The 22,702-nt window shown below is 48.4% G+C and overlaps 1 protein-coding gene across 2 annotated transcripts in view; it reads left to right on the top strand.

The window, feature by feature from the left end:
* The first annotated feature begins 7,153 nt into the window (after positions 1-7,153).
* LOC138758298 (scavenger receptor cysteine-rich type 1 protein M130-like) overlaps positions 7,154-22,702 on the top strand; it is a 102,639-nt gene continuing 87,090 nt past the window's right edge. Inside the window, exons 1-5 of one of the 2 annotated variants that reach the window (XM_069927015.1) lie at positions 7,154-7,534; positions 16,134-16,251; positions 17,562-17,597; positions 18,473-18,787; positions 21,606-21,911. In XM_069927015.1, coding sequence (XP_069783116.1) covers positions 16,224-16,251; positions 17,562-17,597; positions 18,473-18,787; positions 21,606-21,911 — 685 coding nt within the window. In that variant the 5' untranslated portion in view covers positions 7,154-7,534; positions 16,134-16,223. The remainder of the gene's footprint in view (positions 7,535-16,133; positions 16,252-17,561; positions 17,598-18,472; positions 18,788-21,605; positions 21,912-22,702) is intronic. The other variant, XM_069927014.1, reaches the window with a different exon arrangement.

Raw genomic sequence — 22,702 nt, 5'->3', positions numbered from 1 at the left:
GGCGGAATGTAAAGACGCAAGTTCTTCACACAGAGAGCGGTAGGTACAGGGAAGGCACTGCCATCGAGGGTGATGGAGGCTGGTGCAATAGGATCTCATGAGATTATTAAATGTATACATGGAACTGAGCAAAATGGAGGGTTATGAAGGAGGGAAGGTCTTGGCAGTCGTGAGGGCGGGTTATTGGGTCAGCACAGCACTATGGACCGAAGGCTCTGTACTTGGCCATAGAATCCGCACGCTTGGCGATCAGGACTGAGGTTCGCATCACGTGCTGTTTATAAGGAGTTTGTACATTCTCTCTGTGTCTATGTGGGATTTTCCCCGGGGGGGGGGTGGGTTCTGGTTTCCTCCCACCGTTCAAAACCTTCCGGGGTGGGGGAGGTGTGTTTGCAGGTCAATTGTGTGTTAATTGGGTGGCAAGGGCTCGTGGTCCAAAAGGATAGTGATGAATTCAAACCCCTGTCCTGATCGCTGGCGCTAGAAAGGCTCACACACACACACACTCACACAAAGACATATACTCACACACACTCACACATACACACTCTCACACACACAGAAATACACTCATACATACACACTCACACACACAGACATACACTCACACACACACACACACTCACACATACACACTCACACACAGATATACACTCACACACAGAGACATACACTCACTCACGCACACACTCACACACAGACATACACTCAGACACACAGGGATATATGCAGACACAAACATATGGAGAGACACTCGCACACAGACAAACACATACACCCACATATACACATACACTCACACAAACTCACCACATACATACTCACACACAGACATACACTCACATACACATTCACACACACATAGACATACATTCACACACACAGACATACATTCACACACACACAGACATACCCTCACACACATATACACATACACATATACACACACACATATATACACACACTCGCACACATACACTTGCACACAGGCATATATGCAGACACAAACTCATGGAGAGACACACAAAACACATAAACCCACATACACACAGACACACCCACCCACCCACACACACACACACACACACACACACACACTTACATATACACACACATAGACACAAACACAGACAGACAAGCACACAGACATATATTCACACACATACTTGCAGGCACATACACACAAACATACAGGAATGCAAACACACACACAGACACACACACATACCTATGAACACACATACGCACACCAACAAACACACGCTCACACACACACACATATATACACTCACACACAGGCATATACGCAGACACAAACACATGGAGAGACATACACTCACACACAAACACATACACCCACATATATACACACTCTCACACACACACACATATATACATACTCGTACATACACAGACATAGACACACACATATACTCACTCGCACACAAACACACACACACACACACACACACACACAGAGGCATATATGCAGACACAAACACACAAAACACATGGAAGAGACACACTCACACACAAACACATACACACACACACAAATTCACAGACACAGAGAGACAGACACCCACACAGACATATATTCACACTCATACGCACTCACACACACATATACACACTCGTACTCACACAGACAGACAGACACACACACACATATACACACTCACACACAAACAGGCATATACACAGACACAAACACTCACAAACACAGACACACAGAGAGACAGGCACACACAGACATATATTCACACACATACATACACACTCGCGCGCACACATAGACACACGCAGGCAAACACACACACCCACATATACACATACACATGCACACACTCTCACTCACACATACACACACTCACATAGACACACACACATAGACAGACACAGAGAGACACACACAGACATATATTCATACACACACACACACACACACACACACACACACACACATAATGAATAATGAGGTGAGCTCACATCCATTGGATGGACACACACGATAGCCTCTGCCACTTCAATGGGATCACACTCCCGTCATGCCTTCTCCTCCCCTCCCATCTCTACTCTCTGCATGCTTTTGTGTGTTTGTGTGAGTGTGCATGTGTGGGTGGGTGTGTGAGTTTTGTGTGGGTGTGTATGTGTGGGAGTGAGTGTGGGTGTGTATGTGGATCTGTGTGTGTGCAGGTGTAGAGGTGTGTGGGTGTGTGTGAGTGTGCATGTGTAGGTGTGTTTGTGAATGTGTGTTTGTGAGTGTTCATGTGGGTGAGTGTGGGTGTATGTGAGTGTGTTTGTGTGAATATGTGCATGTGTAGGGGTGTGTGGATGTGTGTGTTTGTGTGTGAGTGTGCGTGTGAATGTGTGTGTGGGTGGATGTAGTGTGTGTGAGGCAAAGTGTGTCTGGGTGTGTATGTGTAGGTGTGTTTGTGGATGTGTATGTTTGTGTGGGTGACTGTGTGTCTGTGGATGTGTGTGTGTGTGAGAGAGTGTGTGTGTGTTTGTGTGAATGTGTGCATGAGTCGGGGTGTGTGTGGATGTGTGTGTTTGTGTGTGTGAGTGTGCGTGTGAATGTGTGTGTGGGTGGGTGTAGTGTATGTGGCAAAGGGTGTCTGGGTGTGCATGTGTAGGTGTGTTTGTGGATGTGGTATGTTTGTGTGGGTGAGTGTGTGTGTGTGTGAGAGAGTGTGTGAGTGTGCGTGTGAATGCGTGGGTGGGTGGGTGAGGGTGTAATGTGTGTGTGGCAAAGTGTGTCTGGGTGTGTATATTTGTGGATGTATTTGTGGATGTGTATGTTTGTGTGGGTGAGTGTGTAGGTGTGTATGAGTGTGTGTGTGTGTTGCTGTATGTGAGTGTGGATGTGTGTGTGTGTTTTTGATTGTGTTTGTGTGTATTTGTGCATGTGTAGGGGTGTGTATGTGTGAGTGTGTGTGTTTGTGTGCAGGTGCAGGTGTAGGGGCGTGGGTATGTGTGTGAGTGTGCGTGTGAATATGTGTGTGTGGCTGAGTGTGGGTGGGTGTGCATGTGCAGGTGTGTTTGTGGATGTAATTGTTTGTGAGTTTTCAAGTGGGTGAGTGTGTGAGAGTGTGTGAGTGTGTGTGGTAATGAATGCATGTTTTGTGGGTGTGTGAATGAATGTGTGGATGTGTGTGTGTGAGTGTGTGTGGGTGTGTTTGTGTGTGGGTGTGTTTGGGTGTGTGTGAGTGTTTGTGTGTGAGTGTGTGTGGGTGGGTGAGTGTGTCTGAGTGTGTGGTTGTGTGTGTGGGTGTGTATGTGTGTGAGTGTGGGTGTATTTGTGTGTGTTTGGGTGTGTGTGTGTGGGTGTGTATGTGTGTGAGTGTGGGTGTATTTGTGTGTGTTTGGGTGTGTGTGTGTGGGTGGGTGAGTGTGTCTGAGTGTGTGGGTGTGTGTGTGGTTATGTATGTGGGTGTGTATGTGTGTTTGTGAGTGTATGTGGGTGGGTGAGTGTGTGTGTGCTTGTGTGTGTGTGAGTGTGTATGAGAGTGTGTGTGAGAGTGTGTTTGAGTGTATGTGTGAGTGTGTTTGTGTGAGCGTGTGTGTGTGGTTGTGTGGTTGTGTGTCTGTATGAGTGTGTTGGTGTGCCTGAGTTTGTGTGTCATTGTGTGTCTGAGTGTGTGTGTGGGTGTAGGTGTGTGTTTTATATGAGTGGTGTAGATGTGAGTTTGTGTGTCATTGTGTGTTTGAGTGTATGTGTTTGTGTGCATTTTAGAGTGTGTGTGAGTGTTTGGGAGTGTGTGTGAGTGTTTGGGAGTGTGTGTGAGTGTGTAGGTGTGTGTTAATATATGTGTGTGGGTATGAGTGTGTGTGTGGATGTTTATGTGTGAGTGTGTATGTGTAGGTGTGTTTGTGGATGTGTATTTTCTGATTGTTCATGTTGGCGACTGTGTGTGTGTGTATGAATATGTGAGTATGTGTGTGTGTGAATGTGGGTAGGTGAGGGGGTAGTATGTGTGCTGTTGATCCGCCAGTGGGCTGATATCGCCTCAAACCATGCATCTTGGCGCCTCACAGTTTGGCGGGCAGCAACCTCCTTTGAAGAAGACCGCAGAGCCCACTTCACTGACAAAAGACAAAGGAGGAAAAACCCAACACCCAACCCCAACCCACCAATTTTCCCTTGCAACCGCTGCAACTGTGTCGGCCTGTCCCGCATCGGACTTGTCAGCCACAAACGAGCCTGCAGCTGACGTGGACATTACCCCTCCATAAATCTTTGTCTGCGAAGCCAAGCCAAAGAAGAAGGATGGACAACATGTGCTGGTGCGAGACTACAGGCTGAAGTCGGGTGAGTGGCAGCTGGGGAGAATCCTGAGGAAGATCAGGGAGGTTTTCTATCATGTGCAGGTTGGACCGGACAGATGGACGAGACATGCCAACCAGCTGCAACCAACCGAATGTAATCTCACTGAGACATTGGAGCAACTCAACTTGCATGCTCTGCTGGAGACTTTTGAACCGCAGAAACCAGTGACCAACCAAGAACAACCATCACAGGAAAACGAGATGTTACCTGCTGCATCACAGGAACCTGTACAAACTTCACAAAGAGTTTGCCAACCAGTAAAGCCCTTCCAAGTGGACCCCAAGTCCCCACTGGTATGAGTAACAACTCAGAGGGGGAGGTGCTAGGGAGTCCTAATCAGACAGTCACCAGGAGTGGGTGTTGCCATGGGAACCATCCATTAGCTAAAGGACTCAACGATTACCTTGTGACTTGAAGTCACAAGGTTGTGTAAATACTATAAATAGATTACGCAAACATACACATCCACAAACACACCTACACATATACACACCCAGACACACTTTGCCTCACACGCACTACATCCACACCCACCCACACACACATTCACATGCAAACTCACACACACAAAGACACACATCCACACACCCCTAGACATGCACATATTCACACAAACACATACACACTAACACACATACACACACACACACACCCCTACACATGCACAAATACACACAAACACAATCAAAAACACACACACACATGCACACTCACACACAGCAACACACACACCGACACACTCACACACTCACCCACACAAGCATACCCATCCACAAACACACCTACACATATACACACCCAGACACACTTTGCCACACACACATTACACACTCACCCACCCACCCACACATTCACACGCACACTTACACACTCTCTCTCACACACACACATTCTCTCACACACGCACACACTCACCCACACAAACATACCACATCCACAAACACACTCACACAGACCCACACCCACAAACACACACTCACCCACATGAACACTCACAAACACACACATCCACAAACACACCTACACATGCACACCCAGACACTCTTTGCCACACACACTACACCCACACACACACACACATTCACACACACACTCACACAGAAACACACACATCCACACACACCCTGACTCATGCACACATTCACACAAACACACACACACTCTCACACACACACATCCACAGACACACAGTCACCCACACAAACATACACGTCCACAAACACACCTACACATACACACAAAGACACACTTTGCCTCACACACTACATCCACACCCACCCACACACACATTCACACGCACACTCACACACACAAAGACACACATCCACTCACCCCTACACATGCACATATTCACACAATCACAAACACACTCACATATACCCACACTCACCCACATGGACACTCACAAACACACACATCCACACATGCACATACACATACACATCCACACTCAGCCACACACACCTATTCACACGCACACTCACATACACACCCACACACCTCTACACCTGCACACACACACAGATCCACATACACACCCACACACACACCCACACACAAACACACACTCACTCCCACACATACACACCCACACAAAACTCACACACCCACCCACACATGCACACACTCACACAAAACATGGTGTTTTGGGAAACATGGTGTTGTTGGTCGTTTCATTACTCTGGGTAACCAAGAGTGGGAGTTCGGTTCCTCATTTAACATTTCTGGCCACGTTTACAACAGGTCCCACCTGTCCCTATCCCTCTAAACCCATCCTATCGATGGATGTATCCCACCCATACTGATTCCACCTGCCCCTACCCTCTAAACCCATCCTATAATGGATCTGTCCCACCTGTCCCTATCCCTCCAAACCCATCCTATCCATGGATACGTCCCACCCCACCCATAATGATCCCACCTGCCCCTACCCTTTAAACCCATCCTATCATGGATCTGTCCCACCTGTCCCTATCCCTCCAAACCCATCCTATCCATGGATGCGTCCCACCCATATTGGTCCCACCTGCCCCTATCCCTCTAAACCCATTCTATCCATGGGTCAGTCCCACTCACACTAGTCCCACCTGCCCCTACCCTCTAAACCCATCCTATCTATGGATCCATCCCACCCACACTGGTCCCACCTGTCCATACCCCTCTAAATCCATCCTATCCATGGATCCGTCCCACCCCTTTGGTTCCACCTGCCCCCATACCCTTCCAATCCATGGACCTGTCCAAATTCTCCTTAAATGCTCACATTGCGCCTGCATTCACCACCTAAACTTCTCCCCTTTCACCCTTACCCCATGTAAATTCACACTTATCTCACCCACTCTCAGTGGAAAAAGCTGTCCTACATTTACTCTGTCTGTGCCCCTCATTATTTTAAATACCCTATTCAAATCTCCCCTCATGGAGAGGAAGAGTGAGACACAGATAGATAGATGGATAGAGAGTTAGAGATGGATATATGTAGAGAGAGAGGGACAGGGATTGTGAGATTGAAAAGTAGATAGATCAATAGAAAGCGATAGAGAAGAGGCAGATTGAGAGATGGGCAGGTAGATAGATAGAGGGATAGAGATGGAGAGTGATCAAAATGGATTGTGGGATCGAAAGATAGATGGATAGATAAAAAGAGATGTAGATTGAGAGATAGATAAAGAGATAGATGGATAAATAGAGAGAGGGAGATTGAGAGAGCTAGATAGAGAGATAGATGGATAAATAGATTGAGAGATAGATCAAGGGGTAGATAGATAGAGAGAGGGAGAGTTTGGGAACATGGAAACAAAGTGTTCTTTGCCCGTTGTTTTCCTCAAGCAGATGGCCAGCCACTTGCTGCCAGCGGTTGTTTGAGGGAACGACGTTAATTTTTATTGGAATCCAGTTTTCCCACAGTGATGTCAGTTCTGAGTGCCCAGATCCCGGGTTAGTCCCCAGTCTGTGGGACACGCCAAGTTTGACCTGTGTGACTGTTTGCACAGCATCACTTTCAAACAGCCTCTGGAACCTGCGAGCTCCCAACTAAAAGCTGAGCAGCTCTTCCGTTCTTAACTTCAAAAATTAAAAAAAATCAGTGAATTCAACAGCGGTCAGCCGATTGGTACCGACAGTGGTCGGCAGGCTTTTCTGGAGCCGTTTGTGGATGTCGGGTGTGCTGACGAAGACTCTCGTTACCTTGAGGTGACAGATCTGGTGAGTTCTTTACATGCAGGTTGAGCCAGCAGTGGCATTTCAAAGGAGTGAACTGTTGATCAAATTCTTGCCCAAAAGTTCAGAAAAAGGAAGGAGTGTTTTTCATCCAAGAGTCTGTACAGATGGATTGAAAGAGGTAGAATTTCACGCTGAGACTCTTTAGTCCAAAGGAGAGAAATTCGTAACCAGATGACATGGGTTTCAGATGAGATGGAGAGAGATTGAACAGGAATGGTTAATGTTCTCGCTCCCCCCCTCTGTATATATTCTATATATATATATATATATATATATATATATATGTGTGTGTCTTTTGCTCCTACTCTCTCTCTCTCTCTCTATACCCCCTCTCTCTCTCTTTTCCCTCTCTCTCTCTTTTCCCCTCTCTCTCTATATATATTCCTCTGTCTTGGTCTTTCTCCCGCTCTCTTTTTCCCTCTCTTTCTCTATGCATATATCCCTCTCTCTCTGTCTTTCTCTTTCTCCCTCTCTCCCTCGCTATCTCAATCTCTTCCCCTTCTCTCTATCTCTCTCTCTATCTGTTGATCTAGCTATCTATTTTCATCCACACCTTGACAAAAAGCTCAAGCCTGAAACGTCGGTTATGCATTTTTACCGTTGCTATGTAAAGAACACTGTTCGACCTGCTGAATTTCTCCAGCATTTTGTGTTTTTACTTCAACCACAGTGTTTGAGGACTTTTGCGTTTTACCTCAAGATTTACTAGAATGTGGCCCGGACTTCAGGAACTTATAGGGAAAGGTTAAACAGGTTGGGACTTTATTTCCTGGAGCGTAGAAAAATGAGGGGAGATTTGATCGAGAATGTTGCCTGACTTTAGGTACTGAGTTATAGGGAAAGGTTAAACAGGTTGATACTTTATTTCCTGGAGTGTAGAAAAATGAGGGGAGATTTGATCGAGGATGTTGCCTGGACTTTAGGTACTGAGTTATAGGGAAAGGTTAAACAGGTTGATACTTTAGTCCCTGGAGCATAGAAGAATGAAGGGAGAATTGATAAAGGATGACAAAATTATGGAGAGGTATCGATAGAGCAGGCTTTTACCACTGAGGTGGGGTGAGATAAGAATTAGAGGACCTGGGTTAAGGGTGAGAGATTTAAAGGGGAACATTTCGAGACGAGAAAGGAAGAGAGAGAAAGAGTGAGGAAAGAGAGAGGGAGAGATCAGGGAGAGGGGAGAGATTAGGGAGAGTGAGGGGTAGAGAGGGGAGAGAGGAGAGGGGGGAAAGAGAGGGAGAAATTGGGGAGAGGGTAAAGGGAGAGGGAGAGAGGGGGAAGAGGGGAGAGAGAAGGTTTAGAGATAGGGGAAAGAGAGGAGGAGAGGGGGAAAGGAGAGGGGAGAGATCAGGGAAGAGAGTGGGAGAGATAGAGGAGAGAGGGGGGAAGAGAGGGGGAGAGAGGGGAGAGATAGGGGAGATAGGGGAGGGGAGGAAGAGAGAGGGGGTGAGATAGGGGAGTGAGAGGGGGAAGAGATAAGAGAGATGAAATAGTGAAATTGTGCAAGCCATTGGTGATTGGAGAGATGCTCTGGTCACCTCATTACAGGAAGGATGTGGAAGATATGGAGAGGGGGCAGAGGAAATTGACCAGGATGGTACCTGGATTAGGAAATGTCTTTATGAGGCAAGGTTGGCAGAGCTGGGACCTTTCTCTTTGGAGCATAGAGGATGAGAGGAGACTTGATAGAGGTCGACAAGATTAAGAGAGGCAGAGATAGGGTGGATGGCCAGCACCTGTTTCCCAGGGCAGGATCAGCAAACACCAGAGAACGTCTGTACAATTGAAGGGATGGAAGTTTAGGGCAGATGTTAGGGGCAAATCTTTTTACACAGAGTCGTGGGTGCCTGGTATGCCTTGCTGGGGATGGTGGTAGAAGGTGAAACATTAGGCATATTTAAGAGACTCTTGGACAGGCACCTGGATGGAAGAAAAATAGAGGGTTATGGGGTAGGGAGGGTTTAGTAATTTTTTTTAAAGGAATATAAGGGTCGGTACAACATCGAGGGCCAAATGGAATGCTCCGTGTTCTGCATTCTATAAAATTGTATAAGACATTGGTGAGGCCAAATTTCGAGTACTGTGTGCAGTTCTGGTCACCGAACTACAGGAAGGATATCAGTAAGAGAGAAAGGGTATAGAGAAAATTAACTTGGATTTGGCCGGACTTCAGGAACTGTGCTACAGGGAAAGGTTGAACAGGTTGGGACTTCATTCCCTGGAGCGTAGAAGAATGAGAAGAGATATGATATTTAAAATGATAAGGGGGACAGACAGAGTAAATGTAGGTCAGCTTTTTCCACTGAGGGTGAATGAGATATAAACCAGAAGACGTGGGTTAAGGGCGAAAGGGGAGAGGTTTAGCGCGAACATGAGGGGGAGCTTCTTCACACAGGGACAAGCTGAGGTGGTTAATGCGGGCTCAGTTTTAACACTGAAGAAGAATTTGGCCAGGGACATGGATGGGAGGAGTATGGACGTCTATGGACTGTGTGCAGGTCAGTGGGGACCAGGCAGAATATTAGTTCAGCACAGGCTAGCAGGGCCAAAGGGGCCTGTTTCTGTGCTGTAATGTTCTCTGGTTCCAAGAAAGCGAAACTGCCGTTTCAATAAAGTCTTTTTTTTCCTGATGAAAGTGTAACACCAGTGTCGGAATGATTCTTCTGAATAGTTCGACAGGGTTCGGTGGCCTGGTCACTGCCCTTTGTCATCCGGGTGACGCTCACGTGTCTGGTGTTCCAGGGATTGTAGACGGTCATCAAAGATTGCAGCAAGTTCTCGATCGGTCGGGGTGGAGGGCAGAACAATGATCGATGGGATTTAATCCAGGGGCTAGGAGTGAGGGAAGGGACTGGGGGTGGGGCAAAGGCTCTGAAGGGTGGGAGGGTGATGGGGATGTCGCTTTCTGAACCGAGAAGGGGGTGGGGAGCTGGAGGAGTGGAGACAGAGGGATTGGGGGGGAGGATGAGGGGGGAAAAAGTATAGACTCAGGGAGGGCAGGGTGCTTTAATGTAAACCAGAGAGAACCAGACAGAAATATGGGTTGCAAAATGGCAGATGGAATTTAATGCGGTTAAGTATGAGGTGTTGCAGTTTGGAAGGACAAACCAGTTTAACTATGGACATAGAGGGGGAATTTCCATGGGTTAGCACAATACAGTGCCTTCTTGATTACATAGAACAGTACAGTAGGCCCTTCAGCCTACAATGTTTTGCTGGCCCATATACCCCTTCCTAAATAAAAAGTACCAAACTTCCCTACCCCATACCCCTCTTTTTCCTTCCATCCATGTATCTGTCTAAGAGTCTCTTAAATGCCCCCAATGTTCCAGCCTCCACCACCAGCCCCAGCAAGGCATTCCAGGCCCCCACAACTCACTGTGTTAAAAACACTTACCCCTGAACATCCCTCCCTTCACTTTGTACAGATGTCCTCTGGTGTTTGCTGATCCTGCTTTGGGAAACCTATCAATGCCCCTCAGAATCTTGTTGACCTCTATCAAGTCTCTTCTCATCCTTCTATGCTCCAAAGAGAAAAGTTCCAGCTCTGCCAACCTTTGCCTCATGAGACTTGTTTCTCAATCCAGGCAACATCCTGGTCATTCTTCTCTGCCCCCTCTTCGTAGCTTCCACATCCTTCCTGTAATGAGGTGACCAGAAATGAACACAATACTTCAAGTGGGGTCTCACCAGAGATTTGTAGCATTGTAACGTGACCTCTCTACTCCTGAACTCAATCCCCCTATTAATGAATCCTAGAGTCCCATAGGCCTTCTTATCTACCCTGTCAACCTGTGTGGCAACCTTGAGGGATGTATGGATTTGGACCCCGAGGTCCCTCTTTTCATCCACACTCTTAAGTTACTGACCATTAACCCTGGACTCAGGCATCTGGTTTGACTTCTAAAACGCATCACCTCACACTTATCCGGATTGAACTCCATCTGCCACTACTCTTGATCCCGTCCATATCCTCTTGTGAACTTTGATAATCTTCAGCTCCATCCACACCTCCTCCAACCTTCGTGTCTTTCGCAGACTTACTGACATATCCTTCATCTAGGGCATTTATAAAAAAATCACCAAGAGCAGGGGGTCCCAGAACAGATCCCTGCGGCCCCTCCACTCGTAACCGACTCTCCAGGCAGAATACTTTCCTTCCACCATTAAACCTTTACAAACCAATGTTTTATCCACGTGGCTAAAGTTCCACTGATCCCCTGCCTCATGACTGTCTGGATGAGTCTCTCATGGGGGACCTTGTTAAATGTCTTGCTAAAATCCACATGGACCACATCGACCACCCGACCTTCATTAATTGTTTTTGTAAACTCCCTAAAAAACTCAATTAGAGTCGTGAGGAAGGACCTTCCCTTCACAAAGCCAGACTGACTGTCATGGAGTGGACGATCCATGAGTACCTTCAGTGATGTACAGGGATTCCGATTTACGACTAACATTAGTACTAAACACATTACTAAGGATTCTGTGTGGTCTGGAACAAGAGGAGGGCCATATTGGTTGGCAGGTGGTGGGGTGGGGGGGGTGGAGTGACACCATCAATTACTGCATTGAGTGACACCAGCCCTGTCGATTGGGCTTCAGGCTCTATCTCTGATAGATAAGTATGCTGTTTGACCTGCTGTGTTTCTCCACCACTGATTTCACTCCAACCACAGAGCCGGCAGACTTTGTAAGTCACTTCTCAAAATTCTTGGCTCTGAAGAGAAAACTCCTATCTCTGCTAGCCTTGCCTCAAAACCTGCAACACCCACAAAACGAACCATTTGCCATTCATGCATAGTCTCTCTCAAGCCTCTCTCTCTTTGCACACTGTGCAGGTGCTGTTGTGGTGAAGTTGTGTAAGACATTGGTGAGACCACATTTGGAGTATTGTGCACAGTTCTGGTCGCCAAAGGATATCACTAAAATATAAAGATATCAAGAGTGCAGAGAAAATTTTCAAGGATGTTGCACAGACTTCAGGAACAGGGAAAGGTTAAACAGGTTGGGGCTTTATTCCCTGGAGCATAGAAGAATGAGGGAGATTTGATCGTGGATGTGCCCGGACTCCAGGAACTGAGTTACAGGGAATGGTTAAACAGGTTGGGACAATATTCCCTAGAGCATAGAAGAATGAGGGAGATTTGATTGAGGATGTTGCCAGGACTTCAGGAAGAAAGATACAGGGAAAGGTTAAACAGGTTGGGACTTTATTCCCTGGAGCGTAGAAAAATGAGGGGAGATTTGATAGAGATGTTGCCCGGACTCCAGGAATTGAGTTACAGGGAAAGGTTAAACAGGTTGGGACAATATTCCCTGGAGCATAGAAGAATGAGGGAGATTTGATTGAGGATGTTGCCCGGACTTCAGGAACTGTGTTACAGGGAAGGGCTAAACAGGTTGGGACTTTATTCCCTAGAGTGTAGAAGAATGAGGGGAGATTTGATAGAGGATGTTGCCTGGACTCCAGGAACTGAGTTACAGGGAAAGGTTAAACAGGTTGGGACCTTATTCCCTGGAGCATATAAGAATGAAGGGAGATTTTATGGAGGATGTTGCCTGGAATTCAGGAACTGAGTTACAGGGAAAGGTTAAACAGGTTGGGACTTTATTCCCTGGACCATAGAAGAAAGAGGGAAGATTTGATATTTAATATTATGATGGATATAGACAGAGGAAATGTAAGGTTGTTTTTTTTTCACTGATGTTGGAGAACAACCGAAAACTGAAATCTCTGGAGCAAAGAAGAATGAGGGGAGATTTGTTCGCAGTTTACACGATTATGAGAGGTGTAGACAGAGTGGGAACAAGTCGGCTTTTCACACATAGATCGGAGGTGGTGGAGGGGGTGGGGGGGTGGGGTGGGGACGTGAGATCAATACAAGAAATTGTCATTTTGAACTGAAGGTAGAAAGGTTCAGGGGGGGATGTTCTTCACTCAGAGAGATGGTGGGAGCCGCCCATCTGAACGCGGGCTTTAATGTGTGCTTTAAGAATACATTGGATAGATACATGGACGGGAGTGGCTTGGAGGGTTAAGGAATGGGTGCAGGTCAGTGGGAGTAGGGAGGCGATGGTCTGGAGGGGCCTAATGGCCTGTTTTCTGTGCTGTCGCACTCTACTGTTCTGCATAATGCCTGTGTTTCAGTATTTATTTCATCCGTTTAACCACTGACCCACCATCAGCCCACGCATGGTAAAAGTTCCACCCCTCTCTGACCTAGGGTGATTCTAAAACTGATTAAGCAACAACGAGGTTGAATGAACACAGCCGAGCGACGAGCATTGTTGGCTGACACGTTAAATTATTGGTAATGCAACATTTGATAAAGTTTAACAGCTTTATCTTATTAAAATTATGAGCCACCCTACATCAACACTGTGTTGCCACCATGAGACCTTGGGGACGGCACGTGGCTGTTGGTCGCGAGATGGTGGGGGGGGGGGGGGGTTGGTAGGGTGCGACAGATTGCGGAAACTGTTGGCTTGTGGCACCCAATGTTTGTTGGGAATCGATCACGGGCGTTCTCAGAGCAAACAAGGCAAAGTGGAGTTCACCTTTGATGCTCTTGATGCCTCAGAGATCGATATGACTGTGTGTTTGTACAACGGCAGAATGTCCAATGCACAGAGGGACTAGTTTTCCAGTTTAAAAAAAATATATTATCCACTTTGTAAAAGGGAACAGTGGTTCTCAACTTTTACCTTTCCACCCACATCCCGCTTTAAGTAATCTCGATGGCATCGGTGCTCTGTGATTAGTAAGGGGTTGCTTCAGGTGGTCCGTTGGTGGGAAGGGAAGGATGAGAACCACTGCTCTTGACCCAATTGTATACTGAAATATTTTGTTGGAGAAAAATGGTCATTGGCCCATTTCCTTTGGAATTCTGAAACCAGGCACATCACGTGTCAATGAGGGTTGATTAAAACAGTGATTCTCAATCTTCCCTTCCCACCCACAGTCTGCCTTAAGCAATCCCTCACAGATCACAGAGCACTGATGGTGTTGGGATCACTTAAAGAGGGATTTGAGTAAATAAAAAGCTTGAGCCCGCTGAATTGGACCACAGAACCATAGAACACCACAGCACAGAAACAGGCCCATTCGGCCTTTCTAGTCCGTGCTGAACCATTTTTTTCTTGCCTTGTCCCACTGACCTGCAAACAGCCCATAGCCCTTCGCACCCCTCTCATCCATGACCCAGGCCAAATTCTCCTTAGATGTTAAAACTCAGCCTGTTCCATGCTCTCACCTCTCTCTGTAGTGTAGATGTTCCTCCCTCACCTTCCCCCTAAACTTTTCCCCTTAAACCAAGTCCTCTGGTTTCACAAGATCAAGGTACCCAAGAAGGCTATTCGGCCCATTGTGTCTGCTCCCCCACTCCACCCTGAGCTGAACCGTTCTCACCCCTTGTTCCAAATTCCGACATTTTTCCCATATCCCTTGATCTCCTGACTTATTAGATACCTGTCAGCCTCCACCTTTAACTCCCCCAGCAATCCGGCCTCGATGGCTGGACGTGGCAACGAATTCCACAAATCCACAACCATCTAGCTAAGGAAATTTCTCCTCCTCTCTGTTTTAAATGGGAACCTTCTCAATCGAAGACCGTTCCCTCTTGTTCTGGAGGGACATCTTATTCCCATCGACTCTGTCCGGTCCTTTCAGCATTCGAGAGTGAGATCCTCTCGCATCTTTTGATACTCCAATGAATCTAGTCCGAGAGCCGCTAAATGTTCCTCATATGTTAGCCCCTGCATTCCAGGAATTGTCCTGGTAAACCTTCTCCGGACTCTCTTTTGAAGTACATAATGTACAATGGATGAACATAACTGACGATCGTTTATCAGAAAGCAATCCGCAGAAAAAGTTCAGGCATCGAGATCAACCGGCTTCCTTCCAGAAAAACACTGAGATGATGCGTTTCAGGTCAGGGGGAAGGTATCAATTCATATTGAGGACAAGTACTTTATCTATTAAAAAAAGTAAATAAATAGATATGGACTTGTACAAGTGAGAGTCTTGGATGGTAAGTGTGAGCAGCTCCTTTGGTCGTTCAGCGATCTCACTGCCCGTGGAGCAGTGAAGAATGAGGGGAGATTTGATATTTAAAATGAGGAGGGGATTTAGACAGAGTAGGTCGGCTTTTCCCACTGAGGGTGGGTGAGATGCAAACCAGAGGACACGGGTTACGGGTGAAAGGGGAGAATATCTTCAGACAGAGAGGGGTGGGAATGTGGAACGAGCTACCAACTGAGATGGTAAATGCGGGCTCAGTTTGAACATTTAGGAAAAATGTGGACAGGTCCATGGCTGTGGCCTGGGTGCAGGTCAGTGAGACTAGATACAGAAATGATTAGGCTCAGACTAGAAGGCCCGAAAGGAGCCTGTTACTGTTCTATGGTTAAGCCAAGAGACTGTTGGCCAAATACACATGCCAGTTCATTTGTACAGGAGTGGGAGCTGAGAGCAACCACTCGGGTTACAGAGAGGGGGGTCTGAACGAGTGAACTCCTCACACACAGCATTGGCAACACCACTTGGGCGTTGCACTCAAAGATCGGCTTTCCCTTGCAGATTTGCTTGGAAAGAAGATAAAGGCATCTCGGGCGAGAGGAGGTGAAGCTCGATTTCTGTCTCCAGACATCAGACAGGGACCTGCTGAGGATGATCTGGGCTGTTCTCCTGACTCTCGGTAGGTACCTCTGTGGAGCCAGTCCATTGCTGTTGGCCGCGGTTCTCTCACCCTTCAAAGACCCCTAGGGCAGAAGCTCCTGTCCCCTTGCGGAGGTTCCTTTGAGCAGGAAAGTAAGGTCAGGAGGAGGCCATTCAGCCCATCGAGTCTAATCTCCGATCAGGGTGGGTCATTTGACCACGACACACCCATCTCCACCTGTTGTATTCATAATAGGTTCAGCAAGTTCAAAGAGAATCAGGGCTGAACATGTGTTATGAACAAACAACGGTCTTTATTTATACACAGGAGAATTCACACAAATGGCACCCACTAACAACTAACACATACAACACACAGGCAAGTTATAACAAGGGTTTAACTTGTTCAGCACCCACCACCAACAGATACAGTATACCGAGAAATGAGGGATCATCTTGTTCAGTGCCTACTACCCACAGGCACGCTATACCAAGGAATAACGGTTTTACTTTTACAGTACCCACCACCCACAGGTACGGTATCCCGAGAAACAAGGGTTTAACTTGTTCAGCACCCACCATGCACAAGCAAGGTATACCGAGAAACTAGGGTTTAACTTCTACAGTATCCACCACACACAGGCACAGTATACCTAGAAACAAGGGTTTAAGTTGTTCAGCACCCACCACCCACAGGCAAGCTCTACTGTTAAACGAGGGTTTAATTTGTTCAGTACCTGCCACCCAGAGTCACAGTATACAGGAAAACAAAGGTTTAACTTACAGTCAGCATGGTTGGCATCACGGTTAGTGCAACGCCTTTAGAGCGCCAGTGATCTGGACTGGGGTTCAAATCCCACACTGTCTTTGAATTCCCCCCATGTCTGAGAGCTTTTTCCCCGGGGCTCTGCTGGGGGTTGTAGGTTAATTAGGTGTAACTTGGGTGACATGGGCCTGTGGGCCAAAAGGGCTTGTGACCATGCTGTATGTCTAAATTTAAATTTAATGTTGAGTTCAAGGATCATTTTGCAACTCCGCAAGTGTCTGGGTGAGACCACATTTAGAGCACTGCATTCTGTTCTGGTCACCTCATTAGAGGAAGGATGTGGTGGCTCTGGAGAGGGGGAAGAGGAGACTGACTGGGATGCTGCCTGGATTGGAAAATATTCTTATGAGGCAAGATGCTCATTTTGCCGAAGGTAAATCTTACCCCGATTCCCTGCTTTTGGATCTGGACTTATCTCTATCCCGTCCAGAAGGTGTGGGTTCACTTTGTGTCTGAGGAGTTTCACGTGTTCGCATTAATATGCTTCCTGCACACTAATATCTGTCCACTTTCAATTTGCACAGTTGCTTTTGGCACGGAGTTTGGATGTACGTCTCAAGGTTTGTGTCACGTTATCTATATTTTCTGTTGGGCGGGTTGGTGTTTGGGGGAGAGTGAATTCAATTATTAAAGTGGACAGCTCACATCAAGTCCCAAATGTAATTAGGAAATTAGATGCTATGAATTAAACTATTAGGCAACTTGCGCTGGGTCTATGAATTAAAATTATTACATTTGAGACCATCAAGCTAAAATTATGAAATTGGATATCCTGCACTGGTTCTGAATTAAGTTAAATTAGACCCCCTTCCCCCACACACTAAATTATTATATTAGACACTCAAATAACAGAGCTCTCCCCCTCTCAACCTTCTCTTCCCCTCCCCTATTCCTCCACTCTCTCTGTCTTGCCCTCTCCCTTCCTCTTCCTCATCTCTCTCCTCTACTCTGCCTCTTCCCCTCCCTCTCCCCTTTCCCCTCCTCGTTCTTCCCCCTCTCACTCTCACCCGGACTCTCCCTCCTCCCACTACTGTTCCACCCCTCCGCACCTCTCTCCCTCTTCCCTAATTATGCCTCTCCCCATCCCCCTCACGACCCTCCCCCTCTCTCTACTGCCTCTCGCCCCTCTTCCCCCTCTCTTCCCACCCCCTCTCTCCCCTCTCCATCCCCCCTCCTGCCACTTGCACCCCTCTCTGCCTTTTCTCCCTGTCCTCTTCCTCTCCCTCTTCCCTCCTCTCCCTCTCTCTCTTCCCTCCTCTCCCTCTCTCTACTCCCTCCTCTTCCTCTTTCCCCCACTTCTCTCCCCCTCCCTGCTCCACCTCTCTCCCCTCTCTGCTCTATCCTGCCTCTCGCACCCCTCTCTGCTTTTCCTGCCCCTTCTCCCCCCTCCCTTCTCCCACCCCCCCTTCTCCCCCCATCCCGGTCCTGCCCGCAGATCTGAAGGTGCGGCTGGTGAACGGCACGGACCGCTGCTCGGGCCGGGTGGAGGTCCACTACAACGGGAGCTGGGGCACGGTATGTGACGACTACTGGGACATGCCGGACGTGGTGGTGGTGTGCTACCAGCTGGGCTGCGGCTTCGCCTCGAAGGCGCAAGGCTTGGCGCGCCATGGCCAGGGTAGCGAGAAGATTTGGCTGGACGACGTGCAGTGCCTGGGCTCGGAGAGCTCGCTGGGGGAGTGCAGCTACAAACCCATGGGGAAGCACAACTGTAACCACAGAGAGGACGCCAGCGCTGTCTGTCACCGAGGTGTGTTGTGAGGTGTGGTTGTGTTGGGGTGGGGGCACTGGGGGGAGGGGGAAATCTCAGGCCGTGTCTCTCCAGGTCTATAATTATCCCATCTTCCCTCCTTGCCTCCTTTCCATTCAGCCTTCTCCCCATCTCTCCCCGCCTCCCCTCTCCCCCTCCCACTCTCTCTCCTCCCCCTCCCCCCTCCCCCATTCCCCCTCCCCTTCTCCCTCTCTCCCCCTCCCCCTCTCCCCCTCCCCCCCTCCCCCTCTCCCCCTCCCCCTCCCCCCCTCCCCCTCTCCCCCTCCCCCTCTCCCCCTCCCCCTCTCCCCCTCCCCGTCTCCCCCTCCCCTCTCCCCCTCCCCCTCTCCCCCACTCCCCCTCCCACCACTCCCACTCCCTCTCCCCCACTCCCCCTCCCCCCTCCTCCTCCTCCCTCTCCCAAGCCTCTCTCCCACCCTCCCTCTCTCCTCCCTCTCTCCCTCTTCTCTTCCCCTCCTCTCCTCTCCCCTCTCCTCGCCTTATCTTCCCCTCCCCTCCCCTCCCCTCCCGCCCCTCCCCCCTCTCCCCGCCTCCTTTCTCCCCATCTCCCCGCCTCCTTTCTCCCCATCTCCCCGCCTCCTTTCTCCCCATCTCCCCGCCTCCTTTCTCCCCATCTCCCCGCCTCCTTTCTCCCCATCTCCCCGCCTCCTTTCTCCCCATCTCCCGCCTCCTTTCTCCCCATCTCCTCTGCTCTTTCTCCTCCTCCTCTCTCCCCTACTCTCCTCCCTCCCTTCCCTCCCTACCACCTCCCTTGAGTACAGAACCTGCAGGCACAGGTGAAAGCTGAGCTGTTGAGTGTGAGCATGAGGTGGTAACCTCTTACGCGGGCAGTGGGGAGAGGATGGAATGAGATCCAGCTACAAATGGTGTTGAATCCCTCCCGTGAGGACTGGATCACATTCTCCAACCGATTTCCATTTGCCCCTCCCCCCCAGTATCTCCATCCTTCCCTTCTCTCTCCCCCAGCCTCTTCCCTTCCACTCTTCCACCTGAACTTGTGCCTGCGAGCCCGTGAACGTGCCCGTGAGACCATGTGAGAGGAACTGCGTTTTTGAGACTGCGTGTGAGTGAGCGTTAGCCTATGCTCCCCTCTCCCCCTCTCCTTTTCCTTCTGCTCTCTCTCCGATCACTTTACAGCATCCCTCTTCATGCCCACCTCTTCCCCATTAGTCTGTGCTCCTCCCCTGGCCCTTTCCCCATTTCCCTCCTTCTCCTCCTCTCCCCACCTTGTGGTTGAGACCTCTGCCTGATTTTGTCTTGGAAATGGCCAGTGTGGCTTTATATGTATTTGGCCCATGTTGAATGAATCTGATAAGAGTTTTTCGTGGAGGTTCCTGGGAAAGGCTGTGGATGTTGTCCGTATAGACTTCAAGGAAGGCCTTTGAGAAGGGAGGTTAGTCAGGAAGGTTCAGACCTTTGATGCTCATTGCAAGGTCGTGAACTTCTCAAGACCTGTGACGAGTGGGGTGCCTCAGGAATTGGTGATGGGATCATTGCTGCCTGTCTTCTGTATCAACGATCTGGATGATCACATGGTCAATTGGACCAGTAAGTTTGACACGAGGATTGGAGGTGTTGTGGATGGCAAGGAAGGCTTTCAAAGCTTGCAGAGGGATCTGGACCAGCTGGGAAAAATGTCCGATGGAGTTTAATGCAGACAAGTGTGAGGTGTTGCATTTTGGAAGGACAAACCAAGACAGGACGTACACGGTGAATGGTTGGGCACTGAGGAGTGCGGTAGAACAGAGGGAAATAGGAATACAGATACATAATTCCCTGAAAGTGGCGTCACAGGTGGACAGGGTTATAAAGAGAGATTTTGGCCAACATAAATCAAAGTATTGAGTACAGAAGTTGGGATGTATGGTAAAGACATTGGTGAGGCCAAATTTGGAGTATTGTTTGGTTTCCTAATTACAGGAAAGAAAATACAGATTAAATGGTTGACAGTTGAGGAGTGCAGTAGAGGAAAAGGATTTAGGAGTCATGGTACATCATTCCCTGAAAGTGGAGTCATGTTTGGATAGGGTGGTGAAGATATGTTGGCCTTTATCAATTAGAGTATTGAGTACAGGAGAAGGGAAGTCATTGAAGTTCTATAAGGCATTGGTGAGGTCAAATTTGGAACATTGTGTGCAGTTTTGATCACCGAGTTTCAGGAAGGACATCGACCGAATGGAGAGAGGGCAGAGGGGATTTACAAGAATGTTGCCTGAGTTACAGGGAAAGGTTAAACAGGTTGGGACTTTATTCCCTGGAGCATAGAAGAATGAGGAGAGATTGATAGAGGATGTTGCCTGGACTTCAGGAACTGAGTTACAGGGAAAGGTTAAACAGGTTGAAACTATTCCCTGTAGTGTAGAAGAATGAGAGGAGATTTGATAGAGGTATTTAAAATGATGAGGGGGTTAGACAGAGTAAATATTGATTGGCTTTTTCCACTCATGGTGGGTGAGATACAAACCAGAGAACATGGGCTAAGAGTGAAAGGGTAAAAGTTGAGGGGGAACTTCTTCATCCAGAGAGCGGTGGGAGTGTGGAATGAATTGAGGTGGTGAACGCGGGCTCGATTTTAACATTTAAGAAAAATCTGGACAGGTACCTGGATGAGAGGACTAGGCAAAAAAAAAATGTTTTGGCACAGACTGGAAGGGGCCTGGTTTTGCACTGTAATTGTTCTATGGCTAGATCAGTTGAAGGGGCCAGTTCCGAAGCGTTGGATGCTGTACGGGTTTTTCCAGCACACCCAGACGTTCTTCAGAACCACCAAGGTCTCCGTATTTGTTTTTTTTTTCAGATCACCCACCGAAACCCACCATGTTGCTCAGCAGAGTAGCCATCGACTTCATCAAAGGCGAAGACCTAATTATTCAGTGCATTTCCATGGGCTTATATTCCAATGTGATATTTTACCTGTTCAAGAACGATCAGGGGACACCCCTCTTGTCGAAAGCCCCATCTTCCAGAGGGCAGTCGGCCTCATTTCTGCTCTCCAAACTCAGGCCGGAGGACGCAGGGAACTACAGCTGCAGCTACGAGGTTAACCTCGCTGGTCAGCGACACACATCCAACAGGAGCGACCCGTTCACTGTCAATGTTAAGGGTGCGTTCGGTCACACAGGCAATGTCGTTGTTCAGGGGACCTTTCCTCTCCTCCACCCCACCCCTACCTCCCTCCTCTCCTCCTGCCCCTCCCTCCCTCCTCTCCTCCTCCCCTGCCTCTTCCTCCCCTACCCCTCCCCCTCTCCTCTCCTCCCCTCCTCTCCTGCCCCTCCCTCCTCCTCCCCGTAAACCCCACCTACGTATTCAATTCTCTGCCTGTTACCCCTGACGAAGGGCCCAGAGCCTGAATCTTGGTGACCCTTTAATGCCCATGTTTGCTGTGTGACCCGCTGAGTTTCTCCAATGGTCTTCATGCTTCGCTCTGGTCCCCACCGTCTGCCAACGTTCCTGTTTGATCCTAATGAGGCTTTCTCCCTCTTCCTTGATATTGTGGTGACCCATATATTCCTTAAAAAAATACTAAACCCTCCCATCCCTCAGGGTCACTGCACAGGTTGATAGGAGAGTTCAGGAGATCGATGGGAAGCTGGGCTTCATTAATAGGGGGATTGAGTTCAGGAGTAGAGTGGTCACGTTACAACTCTACCAGTCTCTGGTGAGATCCCACTGAGTATTGTGGTCAGTTCTGGTCACCTCGTTACAGGAAAGACGTGGAAGCCGTGGAGAGGGGGCAGAGGAGATTGACCAGGATGTCACCTGGATTGGGAAATGAGGCAAGGTTCGCAGAGCTGGGACTTTTCTCTTTTGAGCATAGAAGAGACTTGTTAGAGGCTGACAAGATTATGAGAGGCAGAGATAAGGTGGACGGCCAGTGCCTGTTTCCCAGGGTGA

The sequence above is a fragment of the Narcine bancroftii genome, chromosome 3 (genome assembly GCF_036971445.1).
Source record: "Narcine bancroftii isolate sNarBan1 chromosome 3, sNarBan1.hap1, whole genome shotgun sequence".
NCBI classification, from domain to species: Eukaryota; Metazoa; Chordata; class Chondrichthyes; order Torpediniformes; family Narcinidae; genus Narcine; species Narcine bancroftii.
This window is presented reverse-complemented; position numbering and strand designations above follow the sequence as displayed.